At 40.7% G+C, this 25,292-nt stretch overlaps 1 protein-coding gene across 1 annotated transcript in view; it reads left to right on the forward strand.

Annotated features, from left to right (window-relative positions):
* ITIH2 (inter-alpha-trypsin inhibitor heavy chain 2) overlaps positions 1-25,292 on the forward strand; it is a 38,069-nt gene that overhangs the window by 5,084 nt on the left and 7,693 nt on the right. The window contains exons 4-16 of the mRNA XM_084869232.1: positions 394-563; positions 4,250-4,354; positions 7,008-7,170; positions 8,910-9,017; positions 9,972-10,100; positions 11,993-12,109; positions 14,101-14,269; positions 14,877-15,002; positions 17,012-17,193; positions 18,303-18,488; positions 18,869-19,008; positions 21,069-21,238; positions 23,742-23,879. Of these exons, the coding sequence (XP_084725358.1) occupies positions 394-563; positions 4,250-4,354; positions 7,008-7,170; positions 8,910-9,017; positions 9,972-10,100; positions 11,993-12,109; positions 14,101-14,269; positions 14,877-15,002; positions 17,012-17,193; positions 18,303-18,488; positions 18,869-19,008; positions 21,069-21,238; positions 23,742-23,879 (1,903 nt within the window). The remainder of the gene's footprint in view (positions 1-393; positions 564-4,249; positions 4,355-7,007; positions 7,171-8,909; positions 9,018-9,971; positions 10,101-11,992; positions 12,110-14,100; positions 14,270-14,876; positions 15,003-17,011; positions 17,194-18,302; positions 18,489-18,868; positions 19,009-21,068; positions 21,239-23,741; positions 23,880-25,292) is intronic.

A 25,292-nucleotide genomic window follows, 5' to 3' on the forward strand; every position in this document is an offset into this window, starting at 1 on the left:
CTGCACCCCCCTCTGGAGGTATAGACAGGGTCCCCTTCCAACCTTGCAATCCTGTATCCTTTCTTTCACTGTGGCCCTGCATTTGAAGTTATTTCTAGGACTTTTCCAATCCCATCTCGCTTCCCACAACCACTTTCTACTTGTGTTCTACCTTTAAAAATCATTAATAGATGTATAAACTTGAAAGGCATGTCAAGAGATCTCAAAATAAAGGCAGACTTCTGTCTGGGGAGTATTTCAAGTTAGGAGAATGCTCAATAATACCCACCTGAGATAGACGCTTAATACTGCCTTAGGCTTGTTCATAATAAGATGTACTACTCTTAGCATCAAATTCATAGTGAAGGTCTGCATAATTTTTTTCTGAGTATAGCTATGCTTCCTTGTCCACAGGAAGATGTTGATCAAGTAACTCTTTATAGCTACAAAGTCCAGTCCACTATCACTTCCCGTATGGCCAACACCATGATCCAGACCAAAGTGGTGAACAACTCCCCAAAGTCCCAGGATGTTGTGTTTGATGTTCAGATTCCCAAAGGAGCCTTCATTTCCAACTTCTCCATGTGAGTAATTCTATGCACGCAGAAATCGTTTATGCGCTACTTACAGAATCATAGTTAGAATGGGCTTTAACGGTCAGCTGCTCCAGTGGTTCTCACTCTCAGAGTTTTGGACCCATTGGATGTCAAGGGTCATTGTGGAGTGGACCCCCAATGATCTGTTTCTGTTAAAAATATCAGAATTGGGGGGGGGGGGACAATTGTAAGATATGTACACAATAATAATTTAATTAAAAAAAAAGGAAAAAAAACTCAAAAAAAAAATCAGAATTTGTGAAGGATTTGCTTTTCATTTCTAATAAGTTAAAACAAATTTAAGCTATCTCTTTAGTAACAACCTCTCCCTTTACTTGCATTTTTTAAATATATATATATATATATATATATATATATATATATATATGTTTTTTAATATATTTTATTGATTTTTACACAGAGAGGAATTGAGAGGGATAGAGAGTTAGAAATGTCTATGAGAGAGATACATCGACCAGCTGCCTCTTGCACACCTCCCACTGGGGATGTGCCCGCAACCAAGGTACATGCCCTTGACCAGAATCGAACCCGGGACCTTTCAGTCCACAGGCTGACACTCTATCCACTGAACCAAACCGGTTTTGGCCCTTTACTTGCATTTTAATGTACTCTCTTGCAAAGTGAGGGGAGGAGGCCCAGAGCGGGGGGGGCGGGAGATAAATATAAGAAATTGCTCTGGCTTCCAGGGAACCATATATGAATGTGTGCATAGCAGTTCGGTATCATCTGTCTTCTTTCTCTATGGGAAAAAATATATAAGAACCACTGATTAAGTCCAATCTTCAGTCGAGTGATTGAATTCCACTATTATATCCCTGAAAAGTGGATTATCTAGGCTTGACTTAAATATATCTTTAATAATAAACTTGCTACTTCCCAGGGCAATCCACTGTATAGTTGATAGGTCTGTTAGAATTATCTCTTATACTTAATTGAAATCTGTTCCATTTTTCTACCCAGTAACTCGAGTTCTACTCACAATTTTTTAAAAATTCTCTACAAAATGCATAATGAAGAGTTCTAGAAGGACATGGCATACTGTCTGAGATTGGCTTCTGGCTTCAGAATAATCAAAATGAAGAGAGTGGGGGTTCAGACAATTGAAATTGTCTGAAATATTAATAATAGTGTAGTTCAGTGATGGATCCATGGAGTTGTTTATATTATTCTTTTTATTCTTTGTATGTTTGAAGATTTCTACAACAACAAAAATGTTTAACCACTAAAACACCTTTCAACTGGACAAAGTGAGGTCCAGTTACTTTGTCCCACTTGGCTGCTTCATTTATTAAATGTTCCCTTGCGCCACTTGGCTGATGTCCTTCTCTAGTTGCCTAGAAGAGAGACGATGCTCTGCATACAGTCTGGCTGTTTTTTATTAGGGCATTAGATTGAGTTACTTCTCGTCTGCTTTTGTCTCTCTTACACCAATATGATCAATTATAGCTGTGAATAAATAAAACAAAAGATTCAAATACCATGCATGTTAACTTCAAAAAATTGCAGAGCCAATTAACTATTTTCTAAACAAAACAAAGTAGGTTGAAAAAGGGCAGTATTTGACTTTGAATAGGTTTCCTTTGAATTGGCTTAGAAAATTATTTTTAAAGCATTTTAGTAAGCTTTTTGTAGGAAGCAAATGTAGAATGAAAAGCTTTTATGTAGGAATATTATGTAATACTGTGTCTGAAAATTTATATTTAAAACTATTTTAATATATCTTTAGTTTTAAACTACAAATCCAGAACTCATTCTAACTGTATCTTCTTTCTATTTTCCTCTATCCTCTCCATTTTTCATATCTCATTCCATAGAAGATTTGAAGTGATGAAAGACAGAATTATGTATCTACATTTATTTGATCTCCCTCTATCCAGGGCTGGATTTATAAGACCAGAGGAAACAGTTGCTTAAATCATTACAATTTACTAGAAGTTGTGCAGATCTCCATATGCAAAATATTTCTTCTGCTTTTTTTTAATTAAGGTTCCAAATATCCTACTAATAGAAATGATTTACTTTTGTCTTTAAAACTTTTTGGTATTTGAATCTTAGAATGACTGATAGAAATAGTGCTAACCTGGCACATAGGGTGCAGTTCTAACTCAGTCTCTGACCAACTGTGTGACCTTGATCAAGTCACCTGTCCCCTTGGCTCTGATTTTTCTCATCTAAAAAGGCAAACATAGAGGTGTGCCTCAACAAGCATGCTATTGGTGCATGGGACAGGACAATTTTTAGCAAAACTGCCCTACACACTGCAGAATATCTAGCATTCTTGGTGCCCTCCTATCATGCCAGTAATACTTTCAGTGATCAGAACAACCAAAAACATTTCCACACATTTCTAAGTTCCTTCTTGGAAAGAGATACTGCCCGTTTGAATGCCATAAGCCCCCCTTTCATTTCTAAAATTCTGTAATTCAACTGCTCTAACCTGTCATTTCTTGGTATGGATTACAGAACAGCCAGCTAAAATTCAGGTAGATAGAGATGGAGATGTAAAAAGAGGCTAGAGGTCCCCAAGGGAGATGTTAGAGGGGTGAACACAAACTTTGCAAAAGGGTTCCTTCATCAGCACCTTTCTCCAGCTTTCTTTATTCTCTGCCACCCTTGTAGGAGAGCAAAATGCCCGCAAGCTATGGCAGACAAACTTTAACTCATAGAAGTTTGATCTTATGAACCAAATGTAAGCCAGATAACTTGTGACTTACCAGTTACCTCTTCTGAGCACATTTGTGATTCAAAGGGGACAGCCAAAGCAACCTAAGTGCCCATCAATAGATAAGTGGATAAAGAAAGTGTAGTACATATAAATGATGGAATATTACTCAGTCATTAAAAAGAGTAAAATCTTACATTTTGCAACAACCATGAACCTAGAGAGGATTATGCTAAGTAAAATAAGACAGAGAAAAACAAATATGATTTACTTACATGTGGAATCTAAAGAGCAAAATAAATGAACAAACAAAATTATAACAGACTCATAGATGTAGAGAGAAGACTGATGATTGCCACAGGGGAAGGGGTTTAGGAAGCTGGGGGAAAAAAGATGAAGGAATTGAGAAGTACAAATTGGTAGTTATAAAAGCGTCATGGAATGTAAAGTATAGCATAGGGAATATAGTCAACGATATAGTAATATCTATATATGGTGCCAGATGGGTACTAGACTTATAGGGGGATCACTTCATAAATTATATAAATATTTATTCACTAATATATATATATATATATATATATATATATATATATATATATATATATATATATAAATGTATACCGGAAACTATTATAAATAATATTGAATGTCAACCATTGAAAAGAACTTTTAAAAGGTTACCCAATAAAAACAATACCTTATCTGCAGGGTAAAGTTTGAAAATAAAGGAACATTTTTAACACAAGCAACAGTAATAAGGGAAAGCTTTTAGGATGATGGGAGCCTTAAATCACACTGTCAGATGAAGAGACGCCTGTGTATGAAATATGCAAATGCCTCCCTTCTTTTTTCTTCCAGGTACAAAATGCTCGTTGCCCCCGTTCAGTAAATCCACCTGGCTGGCATGTTTGCGTGTTGTTTTTGTCAGTTTTGCTGTTTTTGTTTGCTTCATATTCAGACCAACTGGTGGCTTTCTGTCATTTTCTAGGAGTGTAGATGGCACTACATTCACTAGTTCCATTAAGGAGAAAACCGTGGGTAGAGCCCTCTACTCACAGGCAAGAGCAAAAGACAAAAGCACCGGAATGGTGAGGTAAGGCCCGCGCCCTCATCCCACTGCTGTCTCCCCGGTCCCTTCCTCAAGAGCACACAGCCTGGTAGTCAGATGGCAGAGTTAGGTGCTCCAGTTTCTACTCTCTAAGGCCTCTCTGCAGCAACTGAGCTATCCTTACACAGCTTCAGTTGGATGATCTGTAGCTAATGTTGATTTGCTAAAAGTGTATGTAAAGAAAGCATGTCAAACTCAAAGGCTACCATGGGCCAAATAAACAAGGTTTAAGTTTATGTGGGACACAAAAAAAGAAAAGCTTCAATTTTCACAGAAATGTAGGTTTATTTTGATAGACACATGCTGAATACAAAGGGCTGAAATAAATGAGTAATCATTCACGTAAAATAATAGACCATTTTATTAAACATTAATATATTTTCTTGAACATTAACTTACCAGACACTGAATAACAACACAAATGAATAAGTATAACACAAATAAATCTATTTTTTCTTGTTCTCCGAAAGGGAAATATTTCCTGTTGCACACACCAAACAAGTCAGTCCAAAACTAATGATGTTAGCAATCTGATATATATAATATATGTACTTTTAAGGGGTTATTACATACCAGTGACCCTGTGCACGAAAGCCATGCACATTAAAAGGGGATTAATTAGAGGAAATAATTTAATATTGCTATTTGCCCTTTCTTCATAATAGAAGTGTCATAGATGAACAAAAATTAGTAAAATGTATATGAAAACCTTCCTCCTGTCAGGGTCTGGGGCATACCACGGGACCCAGAGTCAAGTCCCCGCCCACCCACATGCACCTCAAAATCGCATGAGACCCAGACCCAGCTGCCCCTCTTCCCCCTGAAACTGGGCTAGATCCAGAGCCAGCCAGTCCCACCCTTGTCAAGCCCTGCCAGGCAGGGGGCATAGCCTTAGATCCCCTGGCCCAGCCCCAGGACAGGGGCATTGCCTGAGGTCCCCCAGCCCAGACTGGTTTGGGGGGCATGCCTTGAGGTCCTCCATCAAGCCTTGCTGGGTGGAGGGCATGGCCTGAAGTCCCCTGTCAAGCCCCACCTGTTGGGGAGCACAGCCTGAGGTCCTCCAGCTTGGTGCTGGGGCAGGGGTAGCAGCCTGAGGTCCCCTAGCCCAGCACCAGGATGGGAACCACACCTTGAGGTCCCCTGTCAAGGCCCGCCGGGTTGGGGGTGTGGCCTCAGGACCCAGGACCTGGCACTGGGGCAGGGGCATGGCCTGAGGTTCCCTGTCAAACCTGCCAGGTCGGGGTGCAGCCTTAGGTCCCCTGTCAAACCCCACAGGGGCAGAGGAGGCACAGCCTCAGGTCCCCGCTGATTGCTCATCAAGGCCCTTTATGGGAACTTGGCCTCAGCTGTGGGTGCAGCCATCTTTGTGACAGAGTGATGTTCACAAAGATGCATATTTGCATATTCCCTCTTCATTAGATAGGACAATATACAATGAAGTAAGTGCTCATGTAGAGAGGGTGCAAAACCTTATGGGAGCTCAAGTGTACAATTCTGTCTGGGAGTCCAGAAGAATCGTCACAGAGGATCCGATGTTTGAACTGAACACAATTCGATTGTAAAAATTTATCCAGATAGAGAAAGGAGAGAAGAAATTCCAAGCAGAGGGGACATCTCCAGCATTGATCCAGGTTGATTGGGTTCTTTTATCTTTAGGATATCATTTTGCCATCTTTATCCATCACCTCGACCATATCGCCCACTCACTTACTATTACTCACTCCACAAATATTTATTAGCAACAGAAATTCTCCTAGGTTCTGCAGGTACAACAGACCATAGAGCTCACGTCCTAGTTCACTCCCCAGATAATAAGGCCTGTGGTTACAGGCTGATGAGGTGTGCACCAGACTATGCTCATCTTTTTCTTCAGCCATCTGGTATCCCAAGCTGCCTTCCCACAGTACTTCCCCGATCCCCAGTGGGTTCATTATCACAATCTCACCTTGCTGGGTTAGTCAGTTAACTTTTTAAAAATATTATTTATCCTAATTTTCAAATTATCCTCATTTGATAATTTCTCTTTAAAACCATAAATGTTTCAAGACCAATGATGGCATTGGGCTTGATATGTACATGACTAAGTAAAGCCTTATGCTGGAAATACATATTCAATTTGATGAAATAATAGATGACTTCTTTCTGAAGACTTTCAAGATTAAAGAATCCCTAGAATGAGAGTACAGTGCAGCAGAGGAAATGGGTGCTCTTTTTGGAGCTATCTAAACTTCAGTGTGAGGCTCAGCCCTGCAATTGACTACCTGTGTAGTCTTCAGCAGGTTACCAATTCTCTATTAGCCTCATGTGTTATTGTCTGATAAATAAGGGTACTGATACCCATTTTGCAGAGCTGCTTTGCAAGCTATGATGACATGTGTCAAGTTTCTGGCACACAATAGGCATCAGTAACTGGGAGCATTTTGCAAATGGCCCTCAAATCTGTAAGAAGCTCCGGAAGAAAAGATCAGGTAAGAGAGGAGACTAAAAGTGTTCATAAAAATAAATTTACATGTAGGTTTAAATATACTATTCATTTTCATGAACAATTGAGCCATCATCCAACTACCCTCTGCCTAGATTCTGGGTCTTGCGCTTGGTCACACATGTGATAACTTACATCAGGGGCTCATACCTTCAGGAGCAGGGTTCTGGATATGGAGAACTTTAAAACCGAAGTGAATGTCCGCCCTGGAGCAAAGGTGCAGTTTGAACTTCATTACCAGGAAGTGAAGTGGAGGAAGCTGGGGTCCTATGAACACAGGCTTCCTCTGAATCCAGGACGACTAGCCAAACACTTGGAGGTAAGTGTGGATTTGCAGGGTGTGCAGTGACATCATCCTCTTACGGTTCTGTTGTTTGCAGAATCATTTAACAATGGCTTCCCTTCCATTTATTTCTTGTCCTAATAACATACATTCTCTTATAAATGGTGTTTGATGCGATTCAACTCTGCAAGACAGGTTGGTGTGCTGAAAAGGGTATGAGTTTGGAGTCCATCGGGCCACTTCCTTACTGATTTCAATGTCAGCTGGATTTCTTATTAGCTATGTCAGTTTCCTAGCACTGCTGTAACAAATTACCACAACCTTAAAACCACAGAAATTTGTTCTCTCACGGTTTTGGAGAGCAGAAATCGGAAATCAAGCTGTTGGTGGGCAGCACTCCCACAGGTTCTAGGAGAGAGTCTATTGCTTTTTTCCCCAGGTCTGGCAACTGCTGGCATTGATTGACATCTGGCCTCATGGCCACATCACTCCAATCATCACCTCCTCTGCATATCCCAGTCTCACTCTGCCTTTTCTCTTATAAGAACAGTTGTCATTGGATTTAAGAACCACCGCATAGTACAGGATGATTTCATCTCAAGATTCTTGCTCCAGCTTGTTGCTCAGTGGTTAGAGTACCAGCCAGTCAAGAGCACATACCTCAGTTTCAGGCTCAATTCTTGGCCCCAGAGACAACCAGTTGATGGATATTTTGATGTTTCTCTCTGTGTGTCTCTCTCCCTCTCTCATCCATTCTCCAAAAAAAATCAATGGAAAAAATATCCTTGGGTAAGGATTAACAACAACAAAAGATTTTTAGTTGCATCTGTTACCTTTATCCAAATGAGTTAACGCCCACAAGTTCCAGGGACTTGATGTAAACATATCTTTTAGGGGGCTGTCGTTCAACCCACTATACTGACCTTCTGACATGGGACAAGTTACCCTGAGTGCCCATGTTTTCATATGTGAAAAGGTTACTATCACATATTTTGTCATAAGGCTAAAAAACAGTAGGACAGTGTCTACTGAAAAGCTGGAGCTGACAGAAGCTATTGGAATCAAGAAGCAGTGAACAAAGCCTGAGGAACTTGGCTCTGGGTTTGAAGTGTGGCTCAGCCACTCACTAGTTAGGTCACTCTGAATCTCTTTTTCTTCATTTGCAAAATGAGAAATAAAAAGTAAGAACAATAACAGATAATAACATCGGTGAGAGTTAAATGAGCTTATACATTTGAATTGCTCAGCAAAGCACTTCAAGTATACATAGAGAAATGGCAGCTATGACTATGGTTTTGCCAAGGATCACCAAGAGGGATTCCTTGCTACTATCCGCTCTGCTCAAAACAAGAAGACAGAAAAGGAATAAAAATAGCCCAGGATGTGGGGGAAATTACTATTGTATTATTGACAGATCTACAGAGTAAATGCAGGATCATTTAACAATGGCTTCCCTTCCATTTATTTCTTGTCCTAATAACATGCATTCTCTTATAAATAGAATGGATAGGATAGAATAGGATTAATCCCAGAGAAATGAAACAATAGAAGGTGAGCATTCAGTTGCCTAAAGGGACTTCAATCTCTCTGGTAAAATGCATTATATCCCAGAGAATTTAAAGAACATGCAGAAGTGATCGTGGGACTACGCTGGTTCATCTCTGGGAAAACTTGAAGAAGATAAAACCAGCAGAGGACTTAGCAATTGTTCTTCAAGCACAAAAAACCTTGAAAGATATTTTCATGCATTGAGTAATTTTCTTTGCCATCTCTAGGTAGATGTGTGGATTATTGAACCTCAGGGATTGAAATTTCTTCATGTTCCTGACACATCTGATGGCCATTTCGATGGTGTGCCAGTCATATCTAAAAGAGAACAAAAGGTAATCACAAGCACTGTGTGTTGTAGAGAATCCAAGTGGCCTCCAGACATGGGTTCTGCCCTCCTCATGGGCCCTGGGGAATAGAAAAGCAGTCAGGTGTTGAGCAGTGATCCGAAGCAAAAATCTAGAGTCTTCCACAGAATATTAAAATAAAAAACAACTCCCAACTGTTTTATTGCATTTTGACCAATGACTGTCCTTTTGTAATCTCATTTCCCCCAAGTCATCTTGACTGGTAACTAAAAGACAGCTTTCACATAACATATGGTGGATTTTCATTAATCCCAGCAAAAGATATTCAGCTTAATGGCCAATAATAACCAACTGTGGATGAGTTAAATTCCTATAAGAATCTTTCAGAATTAGAGGTAGTAGGTATTTCTTCCATCGGGGAAGGGATGAATTCTTCAAACCTCTTCAAGAAGGTAAGAGGGGAAGGGATTGTGGGGCAAGGGGGGGAGCGGGAAGAGATTAGCCAAAGAACATATATGCATATATGCATAGCCCATAAATGAAGACAATAGTGTGTGAAGGCCTGGGGTGGAGTAGAGGCTGGGGAGAGGGTGGGGAGACGGGGAGAATGGGGGACATCTGCAATACTGTCAACAATTTTAAAAATCAATTACATTTTCAAAAATGCCTGAAAATCTAGGATTATCCATTGCATCATAGGTGTGCTGACCCCTGCCATTTCCCCAAATTTGGGAAACTCTACTGCATAATTTGTGGTAATGGAGAACTGCATTTACACTCTCCCTAATCTTAAAAGAAAAAAAAAAAAAAAAAAGGCCTGAAAACTTGGCCAACCGGCTGGCAGAGACTCCTTTCACATGCCTTGACACTGTCCCTTCCATCAATAACAGTACTATGATGCTGCTGGGGTACAGCTGTGAACCTCTGGCCTGCAGAGGAATGTGGACTGAGGCCTGGCTCTGACGTGACTGTTCTTTCTAGGCCCATGTGTCCTTCAAGCCCACAGTAGCACAACAAAGAAAATGCTCTAACTGCTCTGAGACTGCGGTGGATGGAGAGCTGGTGGTAGTGTATGACGTGAACAGAGAGAGTAATGCCGGGGAACTTGAGGTGGGTGAAAACAGACTCTAATGTTATGCCCAGATTTCGTGATCCCCAAAAACTACCAGGGAGCTGAGTCCAATGCAAAAGCAAAAGAGCAGTTTAATCAGGCTAGCCTGAGCTCTGTCCCACTTACACCGATGCAGTGGATAGGCGGAAGAGAGCGAGCTTCAATAGATCAAAGGGTTTTATAGGGGCCTGGGGGAAGGGTGGTGATGTCACTGCTTTGGCTGACCCCGATTGGTTGAGTGAGGGCTAGGGTCCAGTTACACAGTGACATACAAAATGGAGGATTAGGCCGAAACCGGTTTGGCTCAATGGATAGAGCGTCGGCTTGGGGACTGAAGGGTCCAGGGATCGATTCCGGTCAAGGGCATGTACCTTGGTTGCGGGCATATCCCCAATAGGGGGTGTGCAAGAGGCAGCTGATTGATGACTCTCTCTCATTGATGTTTCTAGCTCTCTATCTCTCTCCCTTCCTCTCTGTACAAAATCAATAAAATATATATATATATATTTTTAAATGGAGGATTTGGAGTTAGCCCCGCTCTGCCCTCTCACTATTAGAGCCACCGCTCTGAGGCCAAAGTAGAAACTCTTGCTGAACAAACTCCCTTGCCTCTGGGTATCTCCTAGCTTCCAAGGCAAATGTCAGAGCTGCAGAGAAGTGACTAAAATCATATCTAAGCATTATCTCTTCACATCAAGAGACTTGAATAGAGGGTCCTTGGGTCTCATGTCCTTGTCCCAGAAAGGTGCCTGTAGGCCTCACATGAAGAATAACAGAAAATAATGAAATGGGGATTCTTGCATAAACTTTCAAGGTTCTTTGCAAAGCACGGAGTTCATGGGCTGGCAGGAAGGCACAACCAAAGCCTGGAGAAAGATCTGGGCCAGTGGTGAAGTCTAAGATCAATGAAAAATTTCTTTTGCCCTTTGTCATGTCTTAGGTGTGTGTTTGTATTTCCCTTGTGCTAAAGTATAGCCCTTGGAGGGTATCCAAAACTTGTGCTTCTCCAGGAACAGGGAGGTAGGAAGTATCCACAGCTATACACACCCTGTAGGGAAACCTGTAAGATCCTGGTAGAAGCAACCAGTGGGCGGCAGAAAGAGAATGAGGGAGCCAATCTTTATGGCCTGCAGCAGAATACTAAGAGGTAATCAGGCATCCAGCCAGAGTGGCCTCCATTCACCTCAAGAACAATCCAAACTCCCTAGAATGCTCATAAAGGTCCTTTCAGATCTGCCCTGCTGACTATCCACCCTCCCTCCCTAGATGCTTGAATTCTGTGGCCCCATTTTGCTGAACCACTGACAGAGCCCGAAAGTGCCTATTCACTCAGAGCCACTGCACTGTATGGAACTCCCCACTACAACCCTACCCACTCTCATGCTGGCAGGCTAACTCCAAACTCACACTCAAGTCCCGTGTAGATGCCAGATTCTTCTCCACTGGGCATGCTTGGAACCTTTATTTTTCTGATGGTAGCACTTAATACCCTGAACTGCAAACTGCCTCTTCACTTCTCTGGATCCTCCACTGGCCTGTGAGCTCAGGAGGACAGAGGCTCTGTCATTCACTGCTGGCTAGCAGGGTGCCTGGAGCAGAGGCTATCACCGAAGACTAGGTGGAGTGGAGAGGAGGGGAGAGGAGAGAGAAGTGAAACACCCTGGGAAGGTAACCTGCTAAGAGGGCTTGGACCTTCACAGGTAAGGAAGGAGGAAACAGGAAGAAGGGAGAGACAGATGGACACCAAGCTGCCACCTCTGTTCTCTTCTTGACAACTGTCATGCGTGCTGCTCACCATGACTCACCTCTCCTCACCTCTTCCCAGTTCCCCATCTTTCTACATCTCAAACATTGGTAATGGTTTGCCCCACATATATGTTCTGTTTTTCAGGTGTTTAATGGATATTTTGTCCACTTTTTTGCTCCTGAAAACATGGACCCAATTCCCAAAAACATCCTCTTTGTCATTGATGTCAGCGGCTCAATGTGGGGAGTAAAAATGAAACAAGTAAGTACCTCTTTGTTGGCTTTGTACCTGGGACTCTCTACCTTCTTTGAACCCACAACCCCCAACCTGCAACAACACCATCATCCAATGCACCTTACCCCCAGGGCTTGTCTTAGATGGCTTGGGCTGCCATAAGAAAGTGCTACAGACTGGATGGCTTGTGAATAACAGAAATTTATCTCAGAACTCACCTTTTTGAAACATTTTATCTCAGTATAACCTCTTCTCCCTGAAAACACTTTTGCCTCATAGTCTTCTGGTTCCTCTGCATAACATTTTACTTTAATATCTTGCCATTGTTCATGAATTACTTTGAAATCATTCTGTGCATATCTTCTCTAATTATACTGTCATGCTTTGAGGGAGACCACCTGTCCCATGTCTTCCTGTTTGGAGCTCAGCATAGGCTTATTTAGCATTAAATGGGGTAGATGTAATTCTAAAGAACAAACAAGGAAATTTCTTATTTTATTCATCAATCCATTCACCTAAACAAGTTAACAACTTACTATCTATTCATTCATTAATTAATTAATTCATTCAATAACCATTTTTGACCATCCAAGTGTTCACTACTCTTCTGGCATCCAAAAGAAGGGAGCCGGGACTGGTTTGGCTCAGTGGATAGAGCGTCGGCCTGCGGACTGAAAGGTCAGGGGTTCGATTCCGGTCAAGGGCATGTACCTTGGTTGCGGGCACATCCCCAGTGGGGGGTGTGCAAGAGGCAGCTGTTCGATGTTTCTCTCTCATTGACGTTTCTAACTCTCTGTCCCTCTCAATTCCTCTCTGTGTAAAATCAATAAAATATATTAAAAAAAAAAAAAAAACCACAAAAGAAGGGAAATTCATGCCCTGCCTCACCTCCTCAAGCCCTCCCCCCCCACTCCCCCCCCCCCCCCCCCCCCGTGTTCATACTCCAACACCAGATTTTTCAACAATGGTATTATGGACACTTTGGATTGGATAATTATTTGTTGGTAGGGCCACCATGTACATTGCAGGATGTTTAGCATCCAGGGCCTCTGCCCTCTAATTGCCAGTAGCACCAACCCCTCAGCTATGATAATCAACATGTCTTCTTACGTTGCCAAGTGTCCCCTGGTGGGGAAATTCCCCTCAGTTGAGAATTACTGCCCTAACATAGCAATTTATTCATTGCTTCCTTCCTTCCTCCATTCATTTAATAAATATTAATTAAGCATCCAATACGTGTCAGGCACTTTGTTCATCAGTAACAGAATCTACCAGAAACATGTTTAAGAAATTATCCCTACCCTCCTGGAGCTTACAGAACTTATATTCTAGAGGAGGGGGGGGGGGAGAGAATAAGCAATAAACATAATAAGTACATTTCAAAAGTTGTGGGGAGAAAGGCTTTTTTTTTTTTTTTTTTTTTTTAGTGTATTAGGAATCAGGAGTGTGAGTTGCGGGGAGGTTTTGGTGGTTTGAAGAGAAAGATGAGACTTGATTAGTTTAAGAGAGTGGGTGAGTCGATGGACTTGTGAAATACATGATTTTCAGGCACCACTAAGGCAGAACCTGAAGTTTGTGATCCTTTGAAACAAAGTAAGTCAGTAAAAGTTTAAGTCCCAAAATGCAGATGACCCATGCTCAGTATAAGTGAGAGGTAGGTCTGTGTTGAGTGAGACTGATGTAAGAGGTTTTCTGTAAGAATTATAGCTTGAAACAAGCAGACTGTCAAATTACAGTGGGGAGGGGAGGGAGATCTGGGGAAGATAAGAGATAAACTGAAGGACTTGTATACATGCATATAAGTACAACCAATGGACACAAAACTCTGGGGAGGGAGGGGAGGTATTGGGGGGGGGGCAATGTTAAAATATATACACAGATAATAATTTAATTTAAAAAAAAGAATTATAGCTTGAGTCAGTACTTGAAAGATGACTGGGATGGATTCTTGGTCTTCCTTCTCTTCCCAGGCTCAGAGCTTATTTAATGAGACCCTTCTCCTCTCTCTGTTGAAATAGACAGTGGAAGCCATGAAAACCATATTGGATGACCTAAGAACTGAAGACCAATTCTCTGTGGTTGATTTCAACCACAACGTGCGAACCTGGAGAAATGATTTGGTCTCAGCCACTACGACACAAGTTGCAGATGCCAAGAAGTATATTGAGAAAATCCAGCCCAATGGAGGTGAGTGGGTTTAGCCTGAAGTCCAGTGAGAAATGTCCATAAGATTTGAATCTTGATTCACTGAAGAAATATTATTTCCTACAAGTATTCTTTACCCCACCTGCAATGGTCTGTCTTAAATAATACATTTGTTATTAAATGATGAATACTAAGTTCTTTGCAAAAGTAAAATACATAACCCGTCCCACACAAGTTTTTAATTATTCTAACCTTCTTCAGAAAGGAGGGTCAGTAAGTGACATTTGCCTTCTCATTGCTTGCAAAGCGTAAATGTAACTGCCTAGTGAGGAGTGTTCAAGTCTATCTATCAGCAAGGCTGGGTTAGGTACCTTCAATGTTATGTTTAACAAAATGACAGAATGCTTGGAAAGGGCTAACTCATCTCTGAGGAAGTAGTTTAAACTACAAAGGGGATATTTCACTCCACAGGGGATCTTGACCCGCCTGGGCAAAATTGGTGTCACTTGGAAAGCAATCAAATGATTTGGGTACTGAATAAATTATTCTTGAGTAATTACTAGATAGATGAACCCGAACCCAAGATGTGACTGTTTCTGTTCAATGAAAGAGTATATAATAGAACAAGCACATTATATTACTCTATCAGGCACAAATATCAACGAGGCACTCCTGCGGGCCATCTTTATTTTGAACGAAGCCAATAACTTGGGAATGCTGGACCCCAATTCAGTCTCTCTGATCATTTTGGTTTCTGACGGTGATCCAACAGTAGGTAAGTAGCACTTCAATTTTCTAGTACAAATATTTTTACTGCCATTTCTTGGGAATGTGATTCATTTACAGAGGGAAATCTAATGGCATTTAGATTTTAAACTGACTTTCTAAATTATTTTAAACCCGTGCTTCTATTAAAAAAAAAAAAAAAAGACTTCTTCTGACCCTGAAACATTCATCCTGGTTAGACCAGTGCCCAGACATTTTCCGGGGATGTCCTTGAATGCCTCAGTGTCACCTCTACAATGTGGAGAAACTTTAATTTTCATTGTAATCGTGTGCTATGACGATTGCTAATACATACTAGTGAATTGCATTTATTTCCTCAACTTCAGGTATGGGAGATGGTGAATGGGCATATGTGTGGTGAGGATTGATCCAGGTGTCCAATTGGACCTCTGGCGTCCTCAGTAATGTGTTTTTATTGTTCTCACGCTTCCCCCAGCCCCTCACTGCACCCAGAGAAATTACTTCTGTCCAATGCATCCTGTTGACCATTTTTCTTATTCACAAAATAGCTTAACACCTCCCTGCTTCTATCATGTATTTTTATTTGTTTTGTCTCTTTACACTGACAAATATAAGGAAGAGTAAACACTTAATTGTGTCTGGTGTTATGTGGACAAGGACTGTACCTAACCTATTCATGACAGCTCAGTGGGAGGAAGACTGGTGACACGATCATGAGGATGGCACCCTGAGCTTTAGAAAGACAAAGAGCAACCGTTTTGTTAATGGTGAAACTAGAATGGCAGTTGTTATATATTTGTTGCAGATTCTTTGTTTTTTTCCCCCCATTTTGGATCAGATTACTTGAAAATTGAACTTTAGAATAAAATCATAAGGAAAAGGCAATAAAGTAAAAAATTAAGTCGGTTTCTCACTCCTGTCCTTCAACCTTCCAGTTCCTGTCCCCAGAGGCAGCCACTCATTACCAATTTCTTGTGTCTATCCAGAGATATCCTATGCAAGTCTGTATACTATACATATATGTACATATACACATATACTAGTATTTGAATCCATACACACATATATATCGATACATACACACATGAATGTACATATACAAATACATCTTACATATTATCAATTATTATGGTTTTCCCCTTTAAAATGTGTCTTTGAGATTATTCAAAATAAATATATAGTTGCCTGGTTCTTTTTAATAACTATATAGTATTTCACAATTTGAATATGCCATCATTTTTTAAAGAAATGTTTTTATTGATTTTGAAAGAGAGAGGGAGGGGGAGGAACAGGGAGGTAGAAACCTCCTGCACACCCGCTACCAGAGATCAAGCCCACAACCTGGGCATGTGCCCTGACTGGGAATCAAACCAGTGACCTCTTGGTTCATGGGTTGACCCTCAACCACTGAGCAACACAGGCCAGGGAAATGTACTATAATTTAACCAATCTCCCTATTGCTGTACATTTGTTTCTAATATGTGGCTATTTCCAATTACATTACTACTAGATGCCTGGTGCATGAAATTCATGCACATAAGGAGGAGGTCCCTCAGGCCAACCTGCACCCTCTCGCAGTCTGGGGAGCCCTCAGGGGATGTCGAAGTGGGCCAAAGCCAACAATTGGATATCTTTAGCACTGCTGCAGAGGTGGGAGAGGGTCCTGCCACCACCACTGAGCACGCCAGCCATGAGCCCGGCTTACAGCTTCTGTGGGAGTGCACTGACCACTAGGGGGAAGCACCTGCATTGAGTGTCTGCTCCCTGGTGGTCAGTGCACTTCATAGTGACCGGTCATTCCGCTGATCAGTCAATTTGCATATTAGCCTTTTATTATATAGGATGTACCATTGCACATACTTCATTTCAACATGTATGAATGCATCTGTAAGAAAAAATTCCTAGTAACTGAGTCACTGGGTCAAAGAGTGAGCTTTTAACTTTGACAAATTTTGTTAAATTGCTCTCCATGGATTTTCCAAAAACTGTATAACATTGCCCCCTCATTTCTCTTCTTTCTGACATCATCAACTTTAGGTGAACTAAAGTTGTCAAAAATTCAGAAAAATGTAAAGCAGAACATACGAGACAATATATCCTTGTTCAGTTTGGGGATAGGGTTTGATGTTGATTATGATTTTCTGAAGAGACTGTCCATTGACAACCGAGGAATTGCTCAAAGGATTTATGGAAACCAGGATACATCTTTACAGCTCAAGGTAACATTTTTTTCTGTTCACTCAAAAATCATTCAATTAGCAATATCTGATACATAAAAGAAGATGGCCAAATTTAAGTGAAAATTGTCATAATTTCAGCTATGCTTGGTTGCAAGAATAAAGAAAGAGTTTGTCCTTTCTCAGGCACTCTGTTCTACTTGTACACCTGCATTAACAGTGAGATGCGAGGCAGTAATGCAATGGTCACTTCCTTACTTCCTGAACAAGTTTTCTGAGGCACCATCAGAGCTTCTTATGGCTTTACAGTCCCACCAAGCAGTTCGTCCATCCTCTTTATCAGCATGACCATGTTTTTCCTTTAAAGTACATTGGCATCTTGGATATCAACTTCTTATAATGCAACACAGATCAAGCTGTAGCCTATAAGTTTCCTTAAATATAAAGAATATGAGTTACTTTGACTAAATGATCAAGAAAAAGTTGTAGAAGAAGAACATATTTTTCCCCCTCTCTGTCAGTGTCAGTTCCCATTTACCAATGGTAGGCACCATATTTAAACTTTGGGATAGATAGGGATAAGTTCTACTTTGGGGAATATTAACCTAGCTGGCTTTCTGATTCTGAGTGTTCATTAGCTATTCATGCTGGTCATGATAAGAAAAAAATGCTGGGCTCTTATTAAGTCAGTTGTAATATTCTTTTTAAAAAAAATATATTATATTGATTTTCTTACAGAGAGGAAGGGAGAGAGACAGAGAGCTAGAAACATCGACCAGCTGCCTCCTGCACACCCCCTACCGGGGATGTACCCCGCAACCAATGTGCATGCCCTTGACAGGAATCAAACCTGGGACCTTTCAGTCCACAGACTGACTCTCTACCGCTGAGCCAAACCAGTTTCGGCAGTTGTAATATTCTTAACAGTCTTTATCTTTTCTATGTCTCAGTTCACCTGATAATTATGAGAATTGTTCTTGTCCCATGGTTTTCCACAAAGATCCTGTGAGAATAAGAGATATCTGTTAAGCATTTAAAGAATTTCAGAGAAAAATGCTTTAGACCTATAAAGTGGCATGAAAAAAATGTTTTTTTTCTCTCTCTCTTTCTTTCTTTCTTTTTTTTTTTTTTTTTTTTTTTATCAATTATAGAAATTCTACAACCAGGTCTCTACTCCATTGCTCCGGAATGTTCAGTTCAACTATCCCCATACGTCAGCCACAGATGTCACTCAAAACAGTTTCCATAACTATTTTGGAGGCTCAGAGATTGTGGTGGCAGGAAAATTTGACCCTGCAAAATCAGAGCAATTACAGAGCATTATCACAGCGACTTCGGTACTTCGGCTTATCTGCTTATTCTAAAAATACTAACTGGTCCCCTGGATACAACTCCTCTTGTGTATTGATAGGCTAACACTGCATTCCAAGAACCATGTATGTAGAATGAAAGCCATAGTGAAAGGAAAGACATGAGATTATGCCATCTTCCCAACTATTGTGTAAATCCTCACCTTTTTCACCCCAGACTAATTGGAAACTCCTGAAGTATATACTTAACTTCCTTCTTTGTGTCCTTTTTAATTATTTTACATTTCCCATAAAGTTGTTGTAGAGTACCCTGGTTCACTCACAGTAGATAGGTATGAAAAACTGTGAATTGATTAACTATAATTCTGCTCCTCTCGTGTCTTTGAACTGAACCTTGCATCGTCCAGGCCAGCACAGAGTTAGTCTTGGAGACCCTGGCCCAAATGGATGAATTGGAGGATTTCCTATCGAAAGACAAGCATGCAGATCCTGATTTCACCAGGAAATTGTGGGCCTATCTGACGATCAACCAACTCCTGGCTGAGCGGTAAGAAGTGCACACACCACAGGGATTTGCAAAACTGTATGATTTGCCTTGAGATTTGGAGGTAATACACAAAAAGATTAGAACCAAGAAATGCAGCAAATTAGTACAAGGTTTAGATGATTCATTTCCACAGGTTTCAAGCACTTCAACTAAAGCTGAGTCACCCTTATTTTCTTTTGCTTTGAGGTTTATCATACATAAAGAGTGTGAAGTGCACTGATCTTAAAGTGAAGACTTTAATGAATTTTTATATTCATTATCCATGTAATCAGCACCCAGATTGGGGAACAGAAGACTTTTTTCATCTCTGAAGTTTCCCTGGCTCTTCTTCCAACTCAACCCCCACCACCACCTCCAGCAGAAATCATTGTTCAGCCTGGCCGGGTGGCTCAGTTAGTTGGAGTGTCATCCAAAAGGTTGCAGCTTCAATTCCCAGCCAAGGAACATACCTAGATTGTGGGTTCAACCCTCAGTCAGGGCATATAGGAAGTAACTAATCAATGTTTCTTTCTCACATTTATCTATCTATTTATCATTTATCTATCTGTCTGTCTCCTCTCTCTAAAATCAATAAGCATATCCTTGGGTGAGGATTTTTTTAAAAAAAGGAAATCACTGTCCAGATTGTGTCACCATCAATTACTTTTGTCTGTGACTGAATGAGAAATCAACAATTATGAGATTACTAGAGGCCCAGTGTATGAAATCATATATGGTGGGGTCCCTCAGCCTGGCCAGTAATGGAGGGACAGGGAGGCGGGAACGCACTAATCACCAGGGGACAGCTCTTATGTTGAGCGTTTGCCCCCTGGTGGTCAGTACATGTCATAGCGGCAGTTGGTTGACAGGTCATAGAGGTCACTTAGGCTTTAATATATATATGTGTGTGTGTGTGTGTGTGTGTGTGTATAAAATATATATTATATATTATATATTATATATTATATATTATATATTATATATTATATATTATATATTATATATTATATATTATATATTATATATTATATATTATATATTATATATTATATATTATATATTATATATTATATATTATATATTATATATTATATATTATATATTATATATTATATATTATATATTATATATTATATATTATATATTATATATTATATATTATATATATATTATATTTATATAGATGATCTCACATAAGGAAGGTCTCCCTAACAGTCATCTGTTTCATCCCTGGCTTCTCCGCTGACCTGCACTGAAACTTTCCAATATAGAAACCATATTTCTAGAGTAATGGTTGGTTCTTTGACCACCTGCTTCAGAGTTACATACAGGTGCTGGCTAAAATTATCATTCCTGAGATCACTTCACCTGCTCTATCAGATTCTCAGGGAGATGGAACAGATCATCTGAACTGGATTGGATAAAATGAATATAACTAACTACTCACAGAGAAAATCCATGATGTCAATAAAATTTTAAAACAGACACATGGCTGTAAGATGTTGCTTTAAAGTGATCAAGAAATATCTCTGTCCCTTTTACAGAAGCATGCTGGATGCTTTTAAAGGTAGATAGTAAGTTGTTGCAAAAGTTAAATATTGATTTTCAAAAAACAATCCCTGTAAAACAGACCAACGCTTGCTGGAGGGTGGGTGGGAATAAATAGGTAAAGCACAGAGATTTTTAGGGCAGTGAAGCTACTCTGTATGATCCTATCATGTTGGATACATGTCATGCATTTGTACAAATCCATAGACCGTGAAACCCTAATGTCACCTGTGGTCCTTGCATGATAATGATGTGTCAGTATAGGTTTATTGATTATAACACATGTGCTTATGTTGGGGATATTAATAAAGGGGGTAAATCTCTGTACTTTCCTCTCAGTTTTTCTGTGAACCTAAAATTGCTCTTTAAAAAAATCATGTCTATTAAAAAATTCCTTAGGACTGCATGGCTAGATAAAACACTAAGTTAGTTCTCTTTTTCCTTGTGGTCCCCTGGAAGTGATGGAGTTGTGAGAGTTTAACTCAGCCTTAAATAAAGTGACGCTCTATAATATCTCTGTTTCTTGAATACAGAAGCCTGGCTCCTACAGCTGCTGTCAAAAAGAAAATTACAAAAACAATCTTGCAGATGTCACTGGAACATCACATAGTGACCCCGCTCACTGCCATGGTGATTGAGAGTGAAGATGGGAAAGAGCGCATGCTGGCTGACTCCCCTCCGCAAGACCATTCTTGCTGTTCAGGTCAGTGTTTCAGTCTGGTGGAGAAACAGTAAGGGTCAGCTGTCACAGGCTTACTAACGGTCCTCGAACCTCTGCCCTCACCCACTCCCAGTCCACCTCTAGCTCCCAGGCCTATGTGTGTACCTCCTCCTTCCTCCCCCTGCTGAGCTCTTCCTGCCAATTTATGTTAAGAATAATTTATTGCCTTGATCTTCAAACATTTTTTTGCTCACATGTTTTGCAAAGAAATTTTAAAAACTTATGTACGCCTTCCTAAGTTTAAAAAAAGAAAAAAACAAACAACATTAAAATTTATTTCACCTCATTTAAGTACTTGCAATGAATTTAATGTCTGGCATATTGTAAAGTTTGAACTTTTAAAGTGAAACTGTGGTATAACTCTTTTAAGTGTAGCCAATGAAACTGAATAACTGATACTTCCCATCATCCACAAAAAAATACATGAATAAATTCTATTTTCATCATTATAAATTTTATAGTGTTCTTTTTTTTCTAGTAAAACTTATATTTCCATTTCACTTCTCTGGCAGAATCATATCCTAACATATTTTTATGCTTGAAAAATCTTTTATTGATAATCCTTTTCCTCAGCAAGGGAAATATATATATACAAATTTAAATATTTTCAATTTCTTATGACCATAAGATACTGAGTGTTCAAAGTTTTCTTCTGGATTGAATTTTATGAAAATTACTATGAGTAGACAATTCATCAAAATAATATAAATATATTTTAAATTTTGATATACATAGAATGTCCTATTTTCTTGAAAATCATATTTTAATGTGTCTAAATGTATTTTTCTTGTCTATATGGTAAATGTTATTCATTAGTAGATTGAAAGAGACAAGATTCAGCATCAACTCTACTTTTAAAAAAATTCATTGGGATGACACTGGTCAACATGATCATATAGGTTTCAGCTGTGGGTCTCTATGTCATAAGATCTGTATATTGCATGTGTATAACTCTACTTTTTTAAAAAGGTGTTTCATGGGTGCAAGTCCTGATAAACATTATGGATATTGATAAGTAGATGGTAATAGAAAGCACTTGCTTATGGCAACATCATTCATTTACCTGAACTTCTTTGAAATTACATGACAAAACTCACATATTGATCTATATTGAAATATTATTTTTTAACTTATTTTTACTGTTAAGAGTATTACAGATGTCCCCCATTTTGCACCCCTACCCCCAACCCCTATCCTATCTCAGGCCTTCACTATTCATTATCTGTGTCCATGGGATATGCATATAAATTCTTTGGTTAATCTCTTCCCACCTGCCCTTACCGCCCTTTCCTCTGAGATCTGCCAGTCTGTTCCATTCATCCATGCCTCTCGACCCATTTTGTTTACCAGTTTATTTTGTTCATTAGATTCCACATATAAGTGAGATCATGTGATATTTGTCTTTCCCTGGTTTATTTCGCTTAGCATAATAATATCCAGGTCTATCCATGCTGTTGAAATAAATAGTCAGAGATCCTTCTTTTTTACAGCCTAATAGTGTTCCATTGTGTAAATATACCATAGCTTTTATTTTTAATGATATATCTAGATGAAAGCTTGGGCTCTACTCCAGTTCAGTCGAAAGTAAGAATTGGAACTATCTGACTTTCGAATGAATTTGTTTCCCAGTCATTGGAGTAATTGTTTTTTTGGCACTATACCAATTTTCAACTGGACACTTTGGTTTCCGGGAGGCTTTGGTGAGGGAAAGCAGGAGAGAGTATGCCTTCTGCTTGAAAACTAGGAGAAAGTGTATGTGAAAGCTGAGAACCTAGAAATTGCCTGAAAAATTATCCCTGATCTCTGTTTCCTGAGGCAAGTCCCAAGGCATATCCAAGGGGACTGTACCCACGTTTAAAAGACTTTGGTTTTTCTCCTGCTTCCTTCCTCTCTTTCTGAGGACTACTGAACATAGTCTTGAAAAAGACCTACATACACTAAAGGGGACGTTTTGTGAATTTGTAATTTTGTCCAAGTGAGATGCCAACTATACCAGGGTGAACCGGCATTTGTTTCTCAAAGACAGGAGACTGGATATCAGAAAGCAAAATGATGTTTTTGTAACCAGTAGGAGAACCTCTTTGGGAAACTACGTTGCTCAGATTGCTTTTTGGTAGATGAATAGGAATGTATCAGGAAGATGTTGACCATAATCCAGGACTTCTCCAGGGGCTGGAATGGACATTACCCTTTCCTCATCCCCACCCCCCACCAGCCTGTGCTGAAGGCATGAGGTCCTTCCCCAGCTCCACTGTGCAGTTCCTCTGCTGCAACCCCAGCCCAGGTTCCAGACTCTGGGGAAAAGCCCACAGGAGGCCCACAGCATGACAACAGAGGGAGCCCTAGGAGAGAGAACTCAGAAATAAAAAGGATGGGAAGAGACCTTAGCTGAGAGCCTCTGGGGTCTGCATAATTGTTGAAACTGTAAGCGACTTACATGGAAAAGATAGCATGGAAACTAATGGATACAGGTTTTTCTACCCAGGTGCCCTGTATTATGGCAGCAAAGTTGCTCCAAGTCCACTCCCATCTTGGGTCCACCCATCACCAACGCCAAGGATCCCAATGCCTGTGAAAGGAGCTTCTGTACTTGAGAGCACTCCTCCTCCGCATGTGATGAGAGGTGAGAGAACTTCGACATGGCTTTCACATCCTTGGTCTCAATCAGATCATAATCTATGGAGCATATCTATCTATCATCTATCTATCTATCTATCTATCTATCTATCTATCTATCTATCTAAAAGGCTAATATACTAAGTGTCTGACTGTTCCACCATTCCACCATTTGACCAGTAGCTATGACATGCACTGACCACCAGGGGCAGATGCTCAATGCACAGGCATGGAGACATGGAATAGACTGATGAATTTCAGAGGGAAGGGGGGAGGGGGTAAGATGAAAAGATCTTATATGCATACTAGAGGCCCAGTGTACAGATTTGTGTGCCAGTGGGGTCTCTTGGCTTGGCCTGCAGGGATTGGGCTGAAGCCAGCAGTCCAATATCCACTGAGAGGTCCCGAATTGTGAGAGTGCACAGGCCAGGCTGAGAGACCCCAACAGTGTATGAATCTGTGCACCAGGCCTCTAGTTCTACCTAATAAAAGAGCAATATGCAAATTAACCATCACTCTGCTGCACCACAAGCTATGCCCACCAGCCATGCCCACCAGCCAATCAGAGCAGGTATGCAAATTATCCCAAACCAAGATGGCTGTCACCACAGAGAGTAGGAGGAAGGCTTGGGTTTCCCCGGCAATGGAGAAAGCCAAGCTTTCCATACACCCTGCCGGCCCAGGTCTCCACTCAAGGATACAAAGTTTCAATCATAGAAGATAAATCCCAAGAAAAATGGCAGCAGCCACAGAGCTGAAGAAAGAAGGGTAGGGTTGCCCCTGGCGATGGAGGAAGCCAAGCTTTCCACCTGCCCTGGCTGGCTGAGGCCTCCACTCTAGGCTACAAAGTTTCAATTATAGAAGATAAATATATCCCAGATACCAGGGCCTCAACTTGGGTTGCTGGAGGGCATGGCCGGCCTGAAAACCACCACAGGCCCCTCACCCAGGCCACCCCATTCCCCAAGGGGACCCCCACCCTGATCAGGGACACCCTTCAGACCAAACCAGCCAGCCCCACCCATGCACCAGGCCTCTATCCTATCTAATAAAAGAGTAATATGCAGATTGACCATCAATCTAGCACACAAGATGGCTGCTCACATTTAGTCAAAGATCCTTCCCCCATGTGGACACAAGATGGCCAGCAGGGGAGGGCAGTTGAGAGACATCAGGCTTGCAAAAGAGGGCAGTTGGGGGTGATCAACCCTGCAGGTGAGAGCAGTTAGGGGTGACCAGGCTGGCAAAGGAGGGAAGTTGGGGGCAAACAGGCTGGCAAGGGAGCAGTTAAACATCAATCAGGCTGGCAGGGCAGTGGTTAGAGGGTGATAAGGCTGGCAGGCAGAAGGAGTTTGGGGCAATCAGGAAAGCAGGCAGGTGAGCAGTTGGGAGCCAGCAGTCCTGGACTGTGAGAGGGATG

Source organism: Pipistrellus hanaki (assembly GCF_964339955.1).
Source record: "Pipistrellus hanaki genome assembly, chromosome: 1".
Lineage (NCBI taxonomy): Eukaryota > Metazoa > Chordata > Mammalia > Chiroptera > Vespertilionidae > Pipistrellus > Pipistrellus hanaki.